We start from the raw sequence: 22,721 nt of genomic DNA, 5'->3' as shown, positions 1-22,721 counted from the left end.
CTGCACCTTTGAACTGTGGGAGGAAACTGGAGCACCCTGAGGAAACCCACGCAGACACGGGGAGAATGTGCAAACTCCACACAGTCAGTCACCAAAAGCAGGAATCAAACCCAGTTCCCAGCACTGTGAGGCAGCAGTACTAACCACTGAGCCATCGTGCTGCCCAAATTGAGCTTGATGATTAGCCATGATCTTATTGAATGGTGGAGCAAGTTCATGGGGCTGAAGGGCCTCCTCAGTTTTTGTGTCTGGGTTAGTTATTTGTCAAAACAATAGAATTTGTTCGGATGTGATCCCCTATTCCCCAATAAAACTTGGTTCAACTGACTAACACCTGCAGCGGGAATCTGTCAAACTCTAGTAAAGAGTTCGGTGTAGCTGTAAACTTGCACTGCATAACCCCCCATCCCATTCCCGAAGGAATCCTGTCATGTAGACAATTTGGCTTTGTCTATCTGTAAACGATTAATCTATTCCTCAGTTTCTCCTATTCTGAGCATTTGTTCTTCACAGATTCTGTTTAGCTGAACAAGGATCAATCTCCAGTGTTTGTTTGTGTAAACAGGACAGCCTTTCTTCAGTCGGAACACCTCATAAAAGGGACTCATTCACCTACAGTACATGGTTGGATGACAGTGTCAGCATGACGAGTGCACTGAGTGCTGGGAGCTCGACAGGTACGTTTGAGCAGGTTCATACCTGGTCTCCATTTTCACAAATACATTGGAATCACATGTCCCTCATGCATAGGCACATAGAAAATAGGAGAAAGTGAGGACTTTAGATGTTGGAGAGTCAGAGTCAAAAGTTGTGGCGCTGGAAAAGCACAGCAGGTCAGGGAGCATCCGAGGAGCAGGAGAATCGACATTCCGAGATAAGCCCTTCATCAGGAATGAGGGGGATGAGGCAGACAGATAAATAAGAGGGTGGCGATGGGGGAAAGGTAGCTGGGAAGGCGATAGGTAGATACAGGTGGGGAGTGATGGTGATAGGTCAGAGAGAAGGATGGAGCGGATAGGTGGAAAAGAAGATGGACAGATAGGACCGTTCAAGAGGGCGGTGCCGGGTTGGAGGGTTGGATCTGGGATGAGGTGGGGGGAGGGGAAAAAAGAAAACTGATGAAGTCGATGTTGATGCCGTGTGGTTGGGGGGTCCCAAGGTGGAAGATGAGGCTGTCTTCCTCCAGGCATCGGGTGGCTTGGATTTGGTGGTGGAGGAGTCCCAAGACTTGCATGATCTTGGTGGAATGGGAGGGGGAGTTGAAATTGTTAGCCATGGTAATTCAGCACTTTGAGCCCCCACTGCCATTCATTAGGATCATGGCTGATCATCCAACTCAACAGCCTGTTCCCACTTCTTCCCCACCAACATTGTTCCCAGTGATGCCAATGGCCTATCAGTTTCCCAGTGTCTCACTGAGATGACTCTGAGCGCTTTACGTCTCTTTGCAGCATTTTCCAGTCTTGTAATAAACCATTAGACCAATTCACTGCACCATTGTGAAAATAGTTAGTGTATCTGAACTTGTGGCAGTGGCCCCGATTACAACATGGTCTGATTAAGAAAGAAACAAGACAAAGACCGACCCTGTGGAATAAAAAGGAAGAAAGAGCAACCGTGTACAGCAAGATGAAGGTCAAGGGTCTGACCAAATGTTTTTGAGCTTGATGTTGGGTGCAGAATGTTGAGCCTTATTCCTTGTGTTTCACTGGAACATTGCAGCAGACTGTGACAGAAAGGTTCAGGGAGCAAAGTGAAGAATTAAAATGCCAAGCTCACATTCAGAGCAAAGCAGTTTCTGCAGCCATGTCTGGTCTCCCCAGTGTAGAGAAGATGGCATTGTGAGCAGTGAATACAGAGAGGTAATCAGAGATTGAAGGAAGCACAGCCTGGCCACTGAGCACTGAGGGCGGAGCAGATAGTGCATCTCCTGTGTTTGCACAAAAAGGTGTGAGATAGGGAAGGGAGGGAGTGTTAAAGGTGACTAAGGAGTGGACAGGGATGTGGAGGAAAGACTGGTCTCTGTGAAATGCTGAACAGAGAGAGTCACATGTTGGATGATTGCACCACATCAACGCTGATTCTTTGAGATTGGTGGTGTGAGAATTGAGGAAAAACAGGACCCTACTGACCATACTGGGCAGGAATGATCAGTTACTGGAAAAGGAAGATGTCTCTGTAGGACTGGTGGCGAAAACAGAATCTTTGGGACAGATGCCTCAGTGATAGAGAAACTGGTATTTTGGAATGGAATCTTTCCAGGCAGTAGGATGTGAGGAAGAGTCGTTGAGAAAATGTTTCTTCACTATATCCAATACCACTCTCTCTGGCAGTGCTTTGTGAAATTCTTTAGTGTTTCATTTCCTCCTGGCCTTTTCCCTGTGAAACAGCTTCCCTACGTTTTTTCTGCTTTCCCTTCCCTACCATCAGTTTAAAGACAGTAACATCTCCCTTCAGCTCTGATGAAAGGTCATTGAGCCGAAACATAAACTCAGCTCCCCACACCCCGCAGATTCGGCCTGATCTGCTGGACTCTGGAAGCTATCTGAACATGTGTTTTCATTAACTTTGTTATCATCATTTCTTATGTCTGATGATTGGAATCTTTATCTTCATTCCAATGCCAGGTGTTTTCTGAGTCCCTCTTTTTACATCATTTATATTCACAATTCTCTTCTTGATCAATTTCCTTCTTCAGTTACATATACAAACCTCTGGCTAGGAATTGTTTTTTACCTGCATGTAGGCTCTAAGTAGGTGACACATTCAGAAATGTGCTGCAGCCAAGGCTCCTACGAGATTGAGCATCAAATTGAATTAGCATAATTTTGGTAAAATGCAAATAACAGTTGTCAATTGGCTCACCATTAATCTGGGTTTCTATTGGACAGAGACATGCAGGACCAATCAGTCCTGCCTGGCACTGAAGGGGCCAGTTAGTGTGGGAACCTCGCATTGAGGCAGAACTGCAGAGAAATCTGTGATTAACACTTTGTAAACTCTCAAACTAAACTCTTGCAAAACTTTGGTTGAAATGTTTCTGGGGAAGAGGTGAGGGGGTTAGGATGCAGGAAGTGGATTATAATTGGAGAACCCTTTCAGACTGGGAGGCTAAACCAATCACCTATCATTTTTGAAATGTTGTTTCCTTTCCAACATCCAATCAGATTGACAGGTTGATCACTGGCCTAGGTCAGGGTCCATGGGTTTCAGGGGAGATTGTGGAATATGGTGGATAGGGAGGTACCGGGAGGTGGAGAAGACTGTGGGACAGATGGAGGGCAAATGGGACGACAAATCATTGGACATGAACCTTTGGGTGGGGTGAATCTGGGACAGGGCGATGTCTGATTGTCCCTTTGAAGACTGGCCATGATCAGCAGGAGGTTGGCTCATAGGGTCAAGCGGGAGATTCTTGAAGGCATCAGGAAGATTCTTGTGTTCCTCCCAATGGCATTCTTCAGCCTGAATTATTCCTCAGTGTGAGATTTCCACAGCAGCCATCTTTGTTGTCTCTTCTGAATAAGTCTATCTGTGTCCTTTAGGAAACAGATTGATGAGATCCCAGAGCTCAGCAAGTGACTGAATCAGACTTTCCTCCTGGTTCTTTTACACAATTCGTTTCTACAATTGTTTTCAGTAAACCACGCAAATTAACTTGGAAAATTATAAATGCTGACAACTTTGAAAAGAAAGTCTAAAACCAATAAACAATGAAATAGTTTTTGCGAACATTTTCCTGTCAGAATGATCCTGAGTTTGAAAGTTGCCTAAGCTTCAAACACTTGACACTTCAAACACAATGTCAAGTGTGCGTCCTCTAAACAAGTTTGGAACTTTACGGGTTTTTTTGTTTAGTCATGCACATACAAGTCTTGTCAACTCTTTGATATGTGTAGGTGGCCCACGTCTGGATGCTAACCGAGCTGGTGACTTACCGAGACCAGAGATCAAAATTAAACTCGAGAGAACTGAGCAGCAGAAACCCAATCAGGTAAGTTCATTTTGTTTCTGGTGTGATTTTAATTGTGTTTACCACATTTGTCCTCTCTGTGCTTGTCCACTCTGTGCTTGTACAAATTGTGGATTCTGGGCCTTATGTTTATTGTCAGTTTTGTTCTGTTGTTAATTTTGTGTGGAAGCCTTTTTATTCTGATAGAAGTAAAATTTGGCAACCTTTCATAATTTTTATGTGTGTGTGCTAAAGCTTTTGGTTCAAAGTGTTATTTTCTCAGCCAAGTAGAAAATGAAGTGTAAGAAACGATACCAGGTATGCTGCAGGATTTTCAGGAGCCCCACCCCTTCTGCCATCCCTGAAAAATTAACAATTAATTCATTAAAAAAATAGGCTTATCAAACCTTCAACATACACACTCCTACAACACAACTTTACATTCACTTTCCACACTAGTGAAGAAAGAAAAGTTGGGAGCATTTTGGTTATTAAGAGTGTGAAGTCCTACTTACTTTGCACTGAACGTTGTCAGTTGTAAAGAAACATTAGTGTGGCCATACGAAAAGAGGAGTGTGATTAACTAGATATTTCTTTCTGAAAGCTGCTTTTTCATTCACTAGATGTGGGGGTCACTGACTAGACGAGCATTTATTGTCCATCTCTAATTGCCAGAGGGCAGTTAAGAGTAAATAACATTTCTGGGGTCTGGAGTCACATGTAATCCAGTCCAAGGTAAATTTCCTTTCCTAAAGGACATTAGTGAAACCACATGGGTTTATCCTTACAGTTAGCAACAGTTTCATGGACAACATGAGGTTTTTAATTCCAGATTATTTTTGAATTCAAATTCCACCATCTGCTGCAGCAGGATTTAAACCCAGGTGCCCAGAACATTACTTGGATTTCTGGATTAATAGTCTAGCAGTAATTCTATTAGGCTGTCATCTACATCTGTTCTAGATGCTATAGGTCAAATAGTTTCTTTCTGCAGTAAACACTCAGAGACCAGACAATATTTGACAACAATAAATGCTGAAGATCACAGCATGTCAGGCAGTGTCCAAGGGATTGTTCATGTCAGGCAGTGTCCAAGGGATTGTTCATGTCCGGCAGCGTCCATGGGATTGTTCATGTCCGGCAGCGTCCAAGGGATTGTTCATGTCAGGCAGCGTCCAAGGGATTGTTCATGTCCGGCAGCGTCCATGGGATTGTTCATGTCAGGCAGCGTCCAAGAGATTGTTCATGTCAGGCAGCGTCCATGGGATTGTTCATGTCAGGCAGCGTCCATGAGATTGTTCATGTCAGGCAGCGTCCATGAGATTGTTCATGTCAGGCAGCGTCCAAGGGATTGTTCATGTCCGGCAGCGTCCATGAGATTGTTCATGTCCGGCAGCGTCCAAGGGATTGTTCATGTCCGGCAGCGTCCAAGGGATTGTTCATGTCAGGCAGCGTCCAAGGGATTGTTCATGTCCGGCAGCGTCCAAGAGATTGTTCATGTCAGGCAGCGTCCATGGGATTGTTCATGTCAGGCAGCGTCCATGAGATTGTTCATGTCAGGCAGCGTCCATGAGATTGTTCATGTCAGGCAGCGTCCAAGGGATTGTTCATGTCCGGCAGCGTCCATGAGATTGTTCATGTCCGGCAGCGTCCAAGGGATTGTTCATGTCCGGCAGCGTCCAAGGGATTGTTCATGTCAGGCAGCGTCCAAGGGATTGTTCATGTCCGGCAGCGTCCAAGGGATTGTTCATGTCAGGCAGCGTCCAAGGGATTGTTCATGTCCGGCAGCGTCCAAGGGATTGTTCATGTCAGGCAGCATCCAAGAGATTGTTCATGTCAGGCAGCATCCATGAGATTGTTCATGTCAGGCAGCATCCAAGAGATTGTTCATGTCCGGCAGCGTCCATGAGATTGTTCATGTCAGGCAGCGTCCATGGGATTGTTCATGTCCGGCAGCGTCCAAGGGATTGTTCATGTCAGGCAGCGTCCATGAGATTGTTCATGTCCGGCAGCGTCCAAGGGATTGTTCATGTCAGGCAGCGTCCATGGGATTGTTCATGTCAGGCAGCGTCCATGGGATTGTTCATGTCCGGCAGCGTCCAAGGGATTGTTCATGTCAGGCAGCGTCCATGAGATTGTTCATGTCCGGCAGCGTCCAAGGGATTGTTCATGTCAGGCAACGTCCAAGGGATTGTTCATGTCAGGCAGCGTCCAAGGGATTGTTCATGTCAGGCAGCGTCCATGGGATTGTTCATGTCCGGCAGCGTCCAAGGGATTGTTCATGTCAGGCAGCGTCCATGAGATTGTTCATGTCAGGCAACGTCCAAGGGATTGTTCATGTCAGGCAGCATCTATTGGCTTGTTCTCTGCTTGACCCACGGTAATCTCCAGCATTTTTAGTTTTCAGTTCAGATTCCAGCATTTGCAGTAATTTGCTCCTAATACCCAGAGACAGATGCTGTGTAATGCTTATGTCATGTGGGTTGTGATGACCAACAGTGTCCAAGCAGAACAAACTCAGTTTATCTTTACAACTTGTAACTCTGGGACCGCCAAACTGTTTCCATTGTGAATGGCGAATTCTAGCAAACTATTTCAACACGCAAACAGATTGATGTTAGCCCAATACTCACTGCTAAATGAACCTAGAATCTTATACTCAGTAAGGCTCAGTTACAGAGTGGAGATGGAATTCATTAGCCGCATGCTGGGGAAGCTCATTTTTCAGATTTCTTTACATAGTTCCTCTGTACATACACTTTAGATGGGTGTGTGTGTAACACAAGATATACGGACAAAGAAGTCTTATTTACTAATGAATAGAATCCCTACGGTGTGGGAGCTGGCCATTCGGCCCATCAAGCCCAAAGAGCATCCCAGCCCCTATCCTATTCTACTCTGTCCTGGCAACCCAGCATTTCCCAAGGTTAATCCACCTAATTTACACATCCCTGAACACTATGGTCAATTTAGCATGGCCAATCCACCTAACCTGCTCATCTTTGTACAGTGGGAGGAAACAGGAGCACCCAGAGGGGTGCCCACGCAGACACAGGGAAAATGTTTAAACTCCACACAGGCAGTCACCCGAGGGTGGGATTGAACCCAGGTCCCTGGTGCTGTGAGGGATCAGTGCTGACCTCTGAGCCACCATGCCACCCTAGAATACAACATCAGCAAATGTACATCTAGTTTAATTGTTCCTGCACAACCAAAGAATGTTGGAACTGAGGAAAATTTGGGATAATAAAGCTTCAAATATTTGATTGGCATTTAATTAGAAGGCAAGTATAAACAATAATCAATTAGTTTATTGTATATGCCAAAATATGTTGTTTCTTACAAACCATGCATTCTGCATGTTATCACACACAGTGTATGTTCATGTATGAATTCAACACTTCCATCCATGTAAAAAAGTGTCAATTGGGGATTTTATTTGATCATTATAATTCTCTTCCTATATCAGTCTTAAAACACATTGCAGGTCTAAACTGCTGATGGTTTGTTTTCTCCCAGAATAATTACCATCATTATTCAGTTTCAAAGTTATTTTACACTTTGCTTTACAAGTCCACACAAGTTTAAGGATAGTTTGTACTGAACTAAGGTGTAGAAAAGCTGCTATTCATGAGCCTGTGAGACAATCTGCTTTTATTAACAAAGAATTTCAGTTGTAACGTGTTGACTGGCTCATTGTGACCATTCTTGGTGTGTGACTTTAGAATTCAACAGAGTGTTGTACCTTTCAGAGAGTTTCTGTGTCTGCTTAGAGCTGGTAGCATATTTGGTCAGTCCTGGCTGTCACATAAAGTTTAAATGTTCCAATTCTGATTACTTAGATTACCAATAACCTGTATGAGTAGGTTATGTGTAAATGAGTGTGAATACACAATAATTTACATTCATTTTAAAACATTAAAAAGACTGACATCTGTGGCATAACAGCAGGAGTAGGCCATTCAGCCCTTCCAGCCTACTCCCCATACCCTGTGGTCCCTTTAGGCTTGAGGATTAATCTAACTCCTTCTTGAAAACATTTATTATTTTCACCTCATCCCTTTGCTGTAGTAGAGAATTCCACAGGCTTCCCATTCTCTGGGTAAAGACAATTCTCCTCCGCTCAGTCCTATCTGATCAAACTGTCCAGCTGGAAATTGGTCAAAGCTGAGCTCAGTAGCTCTAGCTGTGAACAGAAGCATTTAATGATTGTGAGATGTAGAAAACAGAAATGAGAGAGAAAAGGTTCATCTTGGAGTGCCGTCACTAGCGGTGTTCCGCAAGGATCTGTTTTGGGACCATTGCTGTTTGTCATTTTTATAAATGACCTGGAGGAAGGGTTAGAAGGTTGGGTGAGCAAGTTTGCGGATGATACGAAAGTCGGAGGAGTTGTAGACAGTGAGGAAGGATATGGCAGGTTACAGCGGGATATAGAGAAGCTGCAGAGCTGGGCAGAAAGGTGGCAATGGAGTTCAATGTAGCTAAGTGTGAAGTGATTCACTTTGGTAAGAGTAACAAAAAGATGGGGTACTGGGCTAATGGTAGACTACTTGGTAGTGTGGAAGAGCAGAGGGATCTTGGTGTCCATGTACACAGATCTCTGAAAGTTGCCACCCAGGTAAATAGTGCAGTGAAGAAGGCATATGGCGTACTGGCTTTTATTGATAGAGGAATTGAGTTCCGGAGTCCTGAGGTCATGCTGCAGTTGTATAAGACTCTGGTACGGCCGCATCTGGAATATTGTGTGCAGTTTTGGTCGCGGCACGGTGGCACAGTGGTTAGCACAGCTGCCTCACAGCGCCAGAGACCCGGGTTCAATTCCCGCCTCAGGCGACTGACTGTGTGGAGTTTGCACATTCTCCCAGTGTCTGCGTGGGTTTCCTCCGGGTGCTCCGGTTTCCTCCCACAGTCCAAAGATGTGCAGGTCAGGTGAATTGGCCATGCTAAATTGCCCGTAGTGTTAGGTAACGGGGGAGATGTAGGAGTATGGGTGGGTTGCGCTTTGGCGGGGCGGTGTGGACTTGTTGGGCTGCAGGGCCTGTTTCCACACTGTAAGTAATCTAATACTATAGGAAGGATGTGGAGGCACTGGAACGGGTGCAGAGGAAGTTTACCAGGATGTTGCCTGGTATGGTAGGAAAATCCTATGAGGAAAGGCTGAGGCACTTGGGGTTGTTTTCATTGGAGAAAAGAAGGTTTAGGGGTGATTTGATAGAGGTGTACAAGATGATTAGGGGGTTAGATAGGGTTGACAGTGAGAACCTTTTTCCACGTATGGAGTCAGCTATTACAAGGGGGCATAGCTTTAAATTAAGGGGGGGTAGATATAGGACTGATGTTAGGGGTAGGTTCTTCACTCAGTGAGTCGTAAGTTCATGGAAGGCCCTGCCAGTAGCAGTGGTGGACTCTCCCTCTTTATGGGTATTTAACCGGGCATTGGATAGGTATATGGAGGATAGTGGGTTAGTGTAGGTTAGGTGGGCTTTGATCGGCGCAACATCGAGGGCTGAAGGGCCTGTACTGCGCTGTATTCTTCTATGTTCTATGTTCTAAAAATGGTACTTAACATTGATAAAATTAATACGGAGAAAACATGTCAACATTCTAATGGTGCATCACCCAAACAACATAAAATGATAATACTTTGAGTCACAATCTTTTCCACAGAATCTGAGACATCTCGAAAGAAGATTTTGTAACAAATTTGAGACAAACAAAATACAAACTTGCCTTCAACAGAGTTCTCCATTCAGTTGTTTGGCATTGGAGCTTGATTGAGTCTAGTGTAGTCCAGGATTTCTCATGGTCCGCAGAGAAGGGGGACTGTGTAGAAGCCAATGCCCCACTTTCACAATGACTCCAAAATGTAAAGGTCTTGATGTCACTTTCACATCCACAGACAAAAGCTACTGAAGGGTTAGAGTACCAGGTGGGTGTGGGGGTAGGGTACCAGGTGGGTGTGGGGGTAGGTACCAGGTGGGTGTGGGGGTAGGGTACCAGGTGGGTGTGGGGTTAGGGTACCAGGTTAGTGTGGGGGTAGGGTACCAGGTTAGTGTGGGGGTAGGGTACCAGGTGGGTGTGGGGGTAGGGTACCAGATGGGTGTAGGGGTAGGGTACCAGGTGGGTGTAGGGGTAGGGTAGCAAGGTGGGTGTGGGGCTAGGGTACCAGGTTTGTGTGGGGTAGGGTACCAGGTGGCTGTAGGGGTAAGGTACCAGGTGGGTGTTGGGCTAGGGTACCAGGTTTGTGTTGGGTTAGGTTAGCAGGTGGATGTGGGGCTAGGGTACCAGGTGGGTTTGAGGCTAGGGTAGCAGATGGGTGTGGGGCTAGGGTACCAGGTGGGTATGAGGCTAGGGTACCAGGTGGGTGTTGTGATTTGGTACTAGGTGGATGTGGGGCCAAAGTATCAGGTGGGCATGGTGATTGGGTACCAGGTGGGTGTGGGGCTAGAGTACCAGGGGATGTAGGGTTGGGTGCCAGGTGGGTGTGGGGCTAGGGTACCAGGTGGGTATGAGGCTAGGGTACCAGGGGATGTGGGGCTAGAGTACCAAGTGAGTGTAGGGCTGGGTGCCAGGTTGGTGAGAGTGTGGCTTGAAGTGGGTAAAATGGGTCCAATTGGGAGGTGGTCCTGGGGATTTTGGAGTCCAATGGGGAATCGAGGGGAGTTGAAGATCAGGTCCAAAGGATGGGGGTCTGGTCTGGGACAGGGAATGGGGAATTGAGTATTGGGTTCAGTTGAGTAGGACTATGAGGTTGGGTAAGGCTGAGCTGCATGGGGTTGAGTCAGGGATCAGAAGGTGGGCACCCTTCATGTGGGGGAGTGGCGGGGGCAGAGTTAGTGGATGGCAAGGTAGGATCAGTTTAATGATTATGTAGGAGTTTAAGCAGGTTCAGATCCCTGGAAACATCTGCTGGTTAACTGTTGAGTGAAGTTAGATTGAACTCTCCGAGGTCTCTAACTCAGAGTTTCTGATCTCTAAACCACTGGGTAATCACCTATTATGAGTTTAAACTTCCAGGCAGTTTCTGAGGAGTATCTAAACATCCACGTGGCCACGAGATACAACTCCTGTCGAAGCTGCCTCAACAACAAGCTGTACATCAGAACATCGGTTTTCACATTTTGGGTGTCACTTCCTCAAAACCAAAACCAAGAATCTTAGCAGAAAGATGTCATTCCTCTATAAAACATAGAACATAGAAAAATACAGCGCAGTACAGGCCCTTCGGCCCTCGATGTTGCACCGACTGAAGCCTACCTAACCTATACTAGCCCAATAACCTCCATATGCTTGTCCAATGCCCACTTGAATGACCATAAAGAGGGAGAGTCCACCACTGCTACTGGCAGGGCATTCCATGAACTCACAACCCGCTGAGTAAAAAATCTACCCCTAACATCTGTCCTATACCTACCACCCCTTAATTTAAAGCTGTGTCCCCTAGTAACAGCTGACTTCATTAGCGGAAAAAGGTTCTCACTGTCAACCCTATCTAAACCCCTAATCATCTTGTACACCTCTATCAAATCTCCCCTAAACCTTCTTTTCTCCAATGAAAACAGCCCCAAGTGCCTCAGCCTTTCCTCATACGATCTTCCTACCATGCCAGGCAGCATCCTGGTAAACCTCCTCTGCACTCGTTCCAATGCCTCCACATCCTTCCTATAATATGGCGACCAAAACTGCACACAATACTCCAGATGTGGCCGCACCAGAGTCTTATATAACTGCAACATGACCTCAGGATTCCGGAACTCAATTCCTCTACCAATAAAGCCCAGTATACCATATGCCTTCTTCACAGCACTATTTACCTGGGTGGCAACTTTCAAAGATCTGTGTACATGGACACCAAGATCCCTCTGCTCATCCACACTACCAAGTAGTCTACCATTAGCCCAGTAATCCATCTTCATGGTTAATGCCTGGCTGATAAATGGCTAAATTTATTCTTTTTCAAATCAACATATTCAGCGATATCCTCTGCAGCAGGTGGGACTCAAACCTGGGCCTCCTTGCTCAAGGTTAGGGACACTACCACTGCTCCACTAATGCCCTAAATGATTAAATTAGTTAAGAGATTATGGAAGTTATTAGTACTTTTGGATATTACTGAAGGATTGGTTGTTCAAAACCTCTTGGAGTGGTACTCTCTCTGAGAGTGGTAGTGTCCCTACACCTAGACCAGGAGGCCTGAGTTCAAATTCTGCTTGCTGTAGAGGTGTGTACTAACATCTCTGAACAGGTAGATTAGAAAAATAAGTTCAGTTAAAAAAGAATATAATAGTGGGAGTTGTTAAGACACACCTGTGCTGACAGTGGGACTTGGACTGGGCCACACAGCCTCTAATAACCATAGTAACAGTATCTATCTTGTTAATTTGCACCTGATTGCTACCATGTAATAAATGATATTGTGTTTAATAGAACAGTATAACACTGTAGGGCCTTTCAGCCCTAATGATGCTGTGCCAAGTATTTATCTTAATCTAAGATCACCCTAACCTACACACCCCTCAATTTACTACCGTCCATGTGCTTGTCCAGCAGTCGCTTAAATGTCCCTAATGTCTCTGACTCTACGACCACCGCTGGCACCACCACACACCCATCACTCTCTGCGTAAAGTACCTACCTCTGACATCTCTGTACCTTCCTCCAATCACCTGAAAATTATGACCCCTCATGATAGCCATTTCTGCCCTGGGGAAAAGTCTCTGGCTATCTGCTCTCTCTATGCCCCTCTACTCTCTCTATGTACACCTCTACCAAGTCATCTGTCTTTCTCCTTCTCTCCAGTGTGAAAAGTCCTAGCTCACTCAACCTCTCTTCATAAGACGTACCCTCCAATCCAGACAGCTTCCTGGTAAATCTCCTCTGCACCCTCTCTAACGCATCTGCATCCTTCCTATAATGAGGTGACAGAACTGGACACCATATTCCAAGTGTGGTCTAATCAGAGTTTTTTAGAGTTGCAGCAAAACCTCACGGCTCTTAAACTCAATCCGCCTGTTAATGAAAGCCAAAACACCATACACCTTCATAACAACCCCATCAACTTGGGTGGCAACTTTGATCGATCTATGTACATGGAGCCCAAGATCCCACTGTTTCTCCACACTGCCAAGAATCCTGTCTTTCACCCTGTATTCCGCATTAGTCACCATACTAGGTAACATCATCAGTGAGCCTTTGGATGAAGGACAGACACAGAACAACAAGCCATAACTATTAAACAGTGACAAACACAGAAAATGAAAAAAATAGACCTGCAGGAAAAAACTAGACAAATTTACACAAAATAACAACAGAGACATCTGACCGACCTTTAACAGACGTTGAAAAGGCCATCTTAGTAAGAGGATTAAATTACAACTTCCAGGATGTGGACAAGAAAGATTTCTTAGCAGTATTAGAACCCACACTGAAAGACACCCAACTCCCAGAAGAAACCCAGCAAACCATCAGACAGACAATCAGACCAACATCAAGCAGGAAAAAGGAAGGAAACACACTTAATACACAAAAAAGTAAAGTACTAGAAAGACTAAAAAAAATTGTGATCCTACCTGCAGACAAAGGATGCTTGACAGTCATTTTAAATCAAAGACTACATTGAGAAAGTGAATACACTACTTGTAGAAACCAACAATTACCAAGAAGTGGCAATAGACCTGACCCCACAACTAGATAACTGAATCACAGCCCTACTCAAAACAAACTTCAGAAATCTGTAGAAATAAATAAAACTGACTTCTAGAAAATGAAACCAGATGGATCCAACACGCCATGCTTTTATGGAGTACCCAAAATTCACAAACCAGGAGCCCCCTCAGACCTATAGTCTCGCTACCTGGAACACCAACTTGCAGATTGGCCAAGGCGCTGTGGCTTCATCCAGAGGCCCACTGATAATGTTCCTAATAGGGTGACGAAATGTCTGAAAATGAACCTTTCAGCTCAGTGAGCAAATCTACATCCAGAACCTCAACCTGAGCCACAAATCTTCTCAAAACTCACCAAAAGAAAGGTGTTTTGCTTTCAGTCTCACCAACTGACTTGAAATTGAGTAGCATCAATTAGTCTTTAATTGGAGACGGTGTAATAATGTTGACATGCAATTGATGACTCTTCCAGACGTCTGAAACTCAGACAATGCTCTCAGCTGGATCATTCCATCACTGCCTCCACCTGCCTGTTGCTGCAGCCAAGCCCATTGCTGTAGTGACCAACCGAGCACAAAAAAATAGTTATCAAGGTGTACAGAATAATCAGGGCCTTGGGTCAGCACTGAAAACAAATCAATGGAGTGAAAAACTGGTGCACAGCTCTGAATAAATTTGTATTACAGAAAAATGGAGAAAGCTGAGTAGAACTGTGAGGCAAAGGGACAATGGGATGAAAGGATAGAAATTTGATCTTCGTTGTGATGTGTTTCCATATGCTGTAAACTCACTCTGAAATTGTGGGGCCTATTTTGTGTGATTTTCTCCCTCCTTTCACACCGCCTATCCCATTCATGGGTGCATGGGATATTTGCCCTCATTTGTGAAAAGGAAACATACAATTAAAGAGGGCACAGTGCCAATGTAGAAAAAAAGCGTTAAATAGCATTGAATGAGTCATTTTGTTTTGTGCTTTTAATCATATCAGAGTGCATTGAAAAAGGATCGCATCAGAATGAAAGAAAAAATCCATGTAGTGTAATAAAGAAAAGGCACATCTGTGCAAGAGGAAAAGAAAACTTTTGACATTTTTAAACATGAAATGTTCGACAGAAAGCACCAGATTTGCAATAAGTATTCACAATGTTTTAAAACTAAAGGACAATAGTTTGCAATTCCAGTTATTGAAGGTTCTTAAAGAAAGCAGCTACAATGCTGCTGTTTTGAATCTTTTTTATGTTTTTCAACTATTTGCCTTTTTCTTAGCAATCTGTTATTCAAACACTCTTTCTGTTATGTGTCAAATGTAAGTTTTCTCTGCATGTGGGGTGATGCTTTGCAGCTTATATGTAGCATTTGTACCCGAATGTCATTCAAATGTTTGATCAACTTTCACCTTAGGAATTGGAATTAAAGGCTTTTTTTCTTTAGACTGAAATTAGATGCATTTAATGTAACTTTTTTGCAGCAAGATCTGGAGAATTAATATTGAAGCAGTTTAACAAAGGTAAGTTTGGAACTGGATTAAATTTTTAGTTTTATTTTAAATTCCGACACTCTCTAAACTAACAAGTCTAATTTAGTAACTTTGTTTAATTTGTATGCCTTTGGCTAAATGCTTTGTGCTGTCTAATAGTGAGTGGTCTGTCTCTGTCAATCACATGTTAGAATTTGACAATTTTCACAGGTGACTGCTGAAAAATTCTAAATATGACACAGAACTGAAATTAGCATCTAATCTTTAATTGCTAATTTTCCCTAAAGATGCTGAATTTTGGAAAAGCCAATCAGAGCAGGACTTATACACTTTTGTGATAAGGTCCTGGGAGTGTTGTTGAACAAAGAGACCTTGGAGTGCAGGTTCATAGTTCCTTGAAAGTAAAGTTGCAGGTAGATAGGATAGTGAGGAAGTCTGGAGTCCCTGTGGGATCAGTGGGTTCCGTAGGCAGGCACTGGGAGGGAGATGTGGCTGTGGTAGCAAGTCTGCTTCAGGACGTGGCTGAAGAGCCAAGGGGATGCCCTGGAGAGTGCAGTGAGAAAGAGACTCACTGAGATCCTTGTCGAGGGAGGAGGAGAATGTCTTCAAGGTAGGCATCCTTGGAAGAGGCTTCGCAGTGAGGTTATAATCAACCAGGAGACAGTGAGGACTGCAGATCCTGGAGATCAGAGTCGAAGAGTGTGGTGCTGGAAAAACACAGCAGGTCAGGCAGCATCTGAGGAGCTGGAGAATCAACATTTCAGGCATAAGCCCTTCATCAGGAAGCAGGAAGCCCTTCCAGCACCACACTCTTCGACTCTGATCTCCAGCATCTACAGTCCTCACTTTCTCCTAGTGAAGAAGGTGTTTGGAATGCTTTCCTTTATTGGTCAGAGTATTGAGTACAGGAGTTGAGAGGTCATGTTGCGGCTGTACAGTACGTTGGTTAGGCCACTTTTAGAATATTGCGTACAGTTCTGGTCTCCTTCCTATTCGAAGGATGTTGGGAAACTTGAAAGGGTTCAGAAAAGAATTACAAGGATGTTGCCAGGGTTGGAGGGTTTGAGCTATAGAGAGGGGTTGAATAGGCTGGGGCTGTTTTCCCTGGAGCATCGGAGGTTGAGAGATTTTATAAACCTTATAGAGGTTTATAAAATCATAAGGGGCATGATAGGATAAATAATCAAGATCTTTTCCCTGGGGTTGGGGTGTCCAGAAATAGACGGCATAGGATTGGGATGAGAGGGAGAAGATATAAAAAGGACCTAAGAGGCAAATTTTTCACACAGGGTGGTGTGCGTATGGAATGAGCTACCAGAGAAAATGGTGGAGGCAGGTACAATTACAGCATTTAAAAGGCATCTGGCTGGGTATATAAATAAGAAGGGTTTAGAGGGATGTGGGCCAAATGCTGGCAAATGGAACTAGATTAGGTTAGGAGATCTGGTCAGCATGGCTGAGTTGGTCTGAAGGATCTGTTTCCATACTGTACATCTCTATTACTCTAATTCCAAACCAAGAGTGGTATATCTGAACAAAAGCAACTATAAAGCAGTTTAGCAAAAGTGCCTAAGGCAGCAAGATTCAAAGATATGATGATAGACTAGCAAGGGCAAACATGTATAGAATTAATTCATAATTTGCAGCAAGTATACATCCAATCACTTGGTAGCACAGAAGTTGAATGTTGCTGGAAAGACAGACACGTTGCTATAGCTTTTTATTAAATATAGATTTATTTTAAAAGCCTCACAGGAAACATGCGCCAAGTGTGGCTGATAACAGAAGCTAAAGATGATATTAGATTGCAAAATGAGCTTCGGCTTGTTGTCAAAAAGTGAGTAAAAGATTTTACAATCCAGCAAGATCTGACTAAGAAAGAGAATCTGATAAACAGAATATGAGAGTAAACAAGACAGTAAAGGCCTCTATAGGTTTACAAATAGCAAGTGAATAACACTTTCTTAGCGAGAGAAGAAATTTTAATGGGAAAGAAGAAAACGGCAAAAATATTAAACAATTGATTTGTGAGTTTTCATCATAGACACAAAAGAATTTACAGGAGTACAGTAAAAGAATGGCACAATTGGGAACTTAATAGTATGGGAGATTTTATAATTGAACTAAAAGCCAAAGAGAAGTCCTGTAGATCTGACAGTCATTACCTTAGGACTTGAAGAGAGAATGCGTTGGTTTGCATTTTCAAAATTCTCTAGATTCTAGAACAATCCAACTGACTGGAAAGTCATAAACCACAGCACTGCTGTTCAAGAAAGGAGGGAAAGAGACTACAGGGAACAGGAGCAAAGGATGGAGAGAGAAACAGGGATAACTGATCAGTTCCTCCAGTACTTGATGGTTTTGTTTAGATTTCGAACATCCACAGTATTTTATTTTTATTTAGCTATTGGTCAGTTAGCCAGTAGGTTTATAAGGGTTTTGTCGGACACAGAGAGGCACTTTAGCCCATCATGTCTGCGCCATCCATTCAAATCCCATTTTCCAGCACTGTCCACTTGTTGGAGTTATACTCGGCACAATAGGCAGATGGTTGTTGGAAGTCAGTCATCTCAGCACCAGGACATCTCTACAGCACTCCAAAACTAGTGTTTTCAACTAAACCCGTTGGACATAACCTGGTGTCATGTGATTTTTGACAGACTTCCTCAGGTTAGTGTAGTGTCCTAGACTCAGCCATTTTCAACAACTTCATCTTCCCTCCATCATGAGATCAGATGTGGGGATGTTCATAATGTTCCGCATCATTTGATCTCCCCAGAAACTGAAGCAGTCCATACCCAAATGCAGCAAGATCTGGACTGTATCCAGCCTTGGGCTGTTAATCAGCAGTAATTTTCACACCACACAGGTGCCATGCAATAACTATCTCCAATAAGAGAGAACTTAACCATCTCTGCTTGACATTCAATTATATTGTCATCACTGAGTTCCCCCAATGTCAGTATTCTGGTGATGTGGGGGAATGGGTTACCCTTGAGCAGTAACTAACTGGACTAGCCGTAAAAATACAGCAGCTATGAGGAACCTGAGGAATCAAACTGGACCCAAAACATTGCCTCTGCTTTCTTTCCACAAATGCTATCAGACCTGATGAGTTTTTCCAGTATTTTCTGTTTTTTTTTCCCAAACATGATTTTTCTTGACTGGGATCCAGTGTAGATCAGGAAGCAGAAGGATGACAGGAGAATGAGACTTACTGCGAGTTAGGGCATGGCATCAATGTTTTGGATAACGTCATATTTGAGGAATGTCGAAAGTGGGAGCAGTGTATTAGAAACAGCAAGGAATGGTTGTGGGCTTAAGCAGCAGATGAGCTGAAACAGGGTTGGAATTGAGCGAGATTGCAGGCATGGTCTCAGGATTGTGATCAGGAGTTCATCTCTGAGTGAGGTACGACACACAAGTAGCAGTTTCTGGTGCTGGTTTGTACCAGGGAGAGGGAGCGATGTAGTAGCTCCAATCTAAGGATATTTCTCAAGGTTTAATCAGAGGAAATTTCAGACAAGGAGTCTGGCAGGAGGGGAGGAGAGATGAGGCAGGATGGTCATTAGGGGGCATTCATTCAAACTGCATCAATTACCTGGCCCCTTTGTCTCTTTGCACTCTGATATCCAAAACCCCCCGGCCACACTCCCACCCCCCCCCCAGCCCCCCAGGCACACCCCCCCCCTCCCCCCACCAAAGCACACTTTCCCCCCCCCCCCCCAGACACCCCCCTCCAGGCACATTTCCCCCCCCCCCCCGGGCACACTCCCTGCCCTACCCCCAGGTACACTGCTCCCTACCCATCTGCACATTGCCCTCAGGCTACCTGACCTCACACTTTGTTTAAACTCTCATTATTTGACAGAAATTGTCAAAAGTGTTTGTCTGTGAATGTGGTCATTTACATTTCCGAGTACAGCTGCTGTTGGCTGTGAGAAAGGTGCTGGATCTCCTATGCAGCTGTGTGCCCATAGGAGCTGTCAGAATGAAGGTTCTGAAGCCTCCTGACTGGAACCTCCTGAACACAGAGCACTTTCCAATCATAAAATGGACTTTTTGTGAGATTGTCACTGTTCAGAAAATCTGAGTTTAGATGGAATTTAAAAATACAGAGGATAAGCCACCACTGTTTGGAAAGCTGCGTTGCAGTGTCAATGAGAAATGTTTTTGTCAAACTTAAGGAAGTTTGTGAGTGCACCTCAATGTGACAGCATCACATGATGTTGTTGTTGAGTTGTTTTCCTGAAGAGAACACATTTTGCAAACCCAGTGGACATCAGATATCGGTGCAATGTCTAACAATTAACTTGTGTGCTTTAGCAATTACACTGTCACAGCCATTTATTAATGATTATGCTCTTACACCTGCATACTACCTAATTTCTCTCATTCGATTCCGCTGTCAAAGTTGTTGCTACAGTGAAACCTGTATTAACAGCCTCCTACAAAAAAGAAAATGGCCACCAATCGACATAGCCAAACAACTTGGTTTAAATTTCTCAAGGAGCATTGAATCTCCAGTCTCTGACAAACGACAAACCTGACAGTTTTTAATGCACCAAACTGTTTGACAACTGCCATCATGGAATTGAGAATTCGGTTGCAGCAGGGTTTCTTGTGAAAGAAGCGGTTTTTGGAGAATGGGGACTGCGAACTCACTTTTCATTGAGGTGGAGCACTGGCTTTTTCTGCTGTTGGATTCCCAATTTCAGCACTTTCCCAGCTGCTGTGTATGCTGGGTAAAAAGCTCCACATTTTACTGGCAAATACTTAACTTGTAAACAATGACCCTTTTAAAAATAAGGACAACTAAAGCGAGAATGTTTGCCCTGATTTAGTCCCAATTTACAGATTTCACTGCATTCTCCATCATTATGTCAAGGTGTTATGCTCTCATTTGAAGCAAATTCCTGTAACAATTATTACAAAATTGCCAGTACATCAATTGACAAAGATCAGGGGGCAAACTATCCTCTCGTAACAAGATGGTTGTGGTTGTTGGAGATCAGTCATCTCAGCTCCAGGACATCTCTGCAGGAGTTCCTCAGGGGAGTATCCTAGACCCAACCATCTTCAGCTGCTTCATCAGTGACCTTCCCTCCATCATGAGGTCAGAGTGGGGATGTTCGCCAATGTTCAGCATCATTCACAACTCCTCAGATACTGAAGCAGCCCATGTTCAAATGCAACAAATCTGGACAATATTCATGTTTGGGTTGACAAGTGACAAGTAACATTTGCACCACACAAATGCCAGGCAATGATCATCTCCAATCACGGAGAATCTAATCTTCATCCCTTGACATTCAATGTCAACATCATCACTCCATTGACTAGAAAATGAACTGCTCCAGCCACAAAAATACTGTTCCTGTAAGAACAAGTCAGAAGTCATGATTTCTGCATCAAGTAACTCACCATCTGACTCCCCAAAAGCCTGTTCCCTATCGACACCTGTGAGAATGAATGCAGTCCCAACAGCACTCGAGACGTTTGATACCATCCAGGACAAAGCAGCCCATTTGATTGGTACCACATCCACTTTCTCCCCATGACCCTTGGTTCCCTTGAAACTCAAGAATCTCTCATCTTGATTCCTTCAAACTGTAGGTCAACTTTCCAATAGCATTGGGATTACTTCTTGTTCATGTGCACTTGCTTCTCGATCCAAATCGCTTTACTGTCTTTCAATTCGTAATCTCTGAGCCTGAGAAAATAATCTTCATCAATTTGGGGCCTAAGTAATTGATTTCTTGTTTTCACACAATGGACTCCACATGCTACAGTTAAACAAAAAACTTGGAAGAACTGTGATGCTGGAAATCAGAAACAGAAACGGTAGTTGCTGGAAAAGCTCAGTTCTGAGGATGGATCACTCGACCTGATACATTAACTCTGATTTCTCTCCACAGATGCTGCCAGACCTGCTGAGCTTTTCCAGTAATTTCTGTTTTTCTTAGATACTTATTTAGTTTGCCTGTACCACTTTGGTTTTTGCTCCTGTCCTTCCTAACACTGTGTCATAAGCAAACCCAGATAAACAATCTCAGTTCCATGTTAGTAATATTTCTGTTGAAATACTTAAGAGCAGGGTGGAGACCCTGAGAAATGTCACTTGCTACAACCTGTGAATCAGAGTACGTTCACTTTCACCTCATCCCCTCCACCTACTCCATCCCAACCAATTACTAACCCAAACACATTACTGATTTGATTTTCAAGATTAAATGAAAAGATCTCTTGTGAAGCTTTGTGCAGTGGATTTATTCAATAAACATGTGATATCCAAAGCATACAAAGCAAGATTAGAGAATTGAAAAGGTTGGAGTATTGGGACTGCCCCTAATTTGAGAAAGAAGAGTGAAAATATTCATGGGTAAGAAGATTGAAAGGTACAACATGTCTTAAGTGCAGGAATGACAGACTCTCACTTTTAATGATCAGGAATTTGTTTTCAAAAAGAAATTCTCCATGTGCCTCCAAGTCTTCACAACCCATATTCAGTGTCCATGATTGGGTTTGTATTAGCATGACCCAGTGATGTTGAGAATAATCTTCATGCTTTTGATTTTGTAGAATTACCAAAAAAGACACAAGCTGATGGAGTTGAGGAGAACCCGAAAGTTTGCCACAAATGAAGATGACGCCTTACACTCTAAAGGAAACCAGCTGAAACCAGGACTGTAAAAATGAAGAATTTATTTGGAATTTAGAAATATATTCTCAAACTGCATTGCACTTTGATGGAGATTCAGTTTCAACTGCCTCTATGTAGAAACTATTGTGATTGTCTAATTTTTGTGTTTTGGTGTTAATATTGTCATTGGACATAGTGTAAAAGCACAAATGGTGAAGTGAGTGGAGCATGATCAACACTGTCAAACACTGCATTAGGCCTATTTATGGATTGTTGCTGTGTTTTGGTGACTATTTGCTGCAGCTGGCTAGATATCATCACTGTTGAATGGAAAAATGTAAATATGCTTTTGTAAATAATGCCAAATAAAAATCTTAAATGTTACAACCAAAATGATCTAAACTGCTTTTTTTATAAACACTGGACCCCAATTGTGTGAACTGTACATAAGGAGGTTAGGAAGATTAATCTCCAATATTGGCTCTTGTTAAAGTCACCCACAAAGATTTGAGAGACACTTTAAGTAATGTTTCTGCCTAAATAATTGTGTTCTGTTTTGTTGAAACCTTCCATTGCAAGCTGCCAGTTGTAAAAACAATCAGAGCTGTTTCTCCCGCTTCTGTTCAGTTTGACTGGAGTACTGCAGCAGGCCGAGGGACTAAGACGTGAGCGTGAGAGAACGCTCTGATATTGAAATGACAAGTAACTGGAAGCTCAGGGTCATGTTTGTGGACTGAGTGAAGATGTTCTTCAAAGTAATCATTCAATATGGATTTAATGTCCCAAATAAAGAAACTGCATCTTAAAAAATTCAATCATGGTGAGCTAAGCCAGCCAAACACTTGCGATCCTTGCTTTGTGAGTAATAATGGACTAAGTTATAATTTTAGCAGATTGAAAGGTGACTTAATTGAAATTTATAATATTCTTAGAGTTAGCTCCAAGCCAGAAAGGACGGTTGCTGTGACTGGCTTAGGCCAGAGT

The 22,721-nt window shown here is 43.6% G+C and overlaps 1 protein-coding gene across 23 annotated transcripts in view; it reads left to right on the top strand.

Moving 5' to 3' along the window:
- The window catches only part of rap1gapa (RAP1 GTPase activating protein a), a 558,062-nt gene extending 535,932 nt beyond the window's left edge, over positions 1-22,130 (top strand). For all 23 annotated transcript variants that reach the window (XM_072585952.1, XM_072585944.1, XM_072585950.1 and 20 more), the window contains 3 exons: positions 566-677; positions 3,900-3,994; positions 21,677-22,130. In XM_072585952.1, coding sequence (XP_072442053.1) covers positions 566-677; positions 3,900-3,994; positions 21,677-21,787 — 318 coding nt within the window. In that variant the 3' untranslated portion in view covers positions 21,788-22,130. The remainder of the gene's footprint in view (positions 1-565; positions 678-3,899; positions 3,995-21,676) is intronic.
- The last annotated feature ends 591 nt before the right edge of the window (positions 22,131-22,721 follow it).

The sequence above is a fragment of the Chiloscyllium punctatum genome, chromosome 16, assembly GCF_047496795.1.
Source record: "Chiloscyllium punctatum isolate Juve2018m chromosome 16, sChiPun1.3, whole genome shotgun sequence".
Classification (NCBI taxonomy): Eukaryota; Metazoa; Chordata; class Chondrichthyes; order Orectolobiformes; family Hemiscylliidae; genus Chiloscyllium; species Chiloscyllium punctatum.
This window is presented reverse-complemented; position numbering and strand designations above follow the sequence as displayed.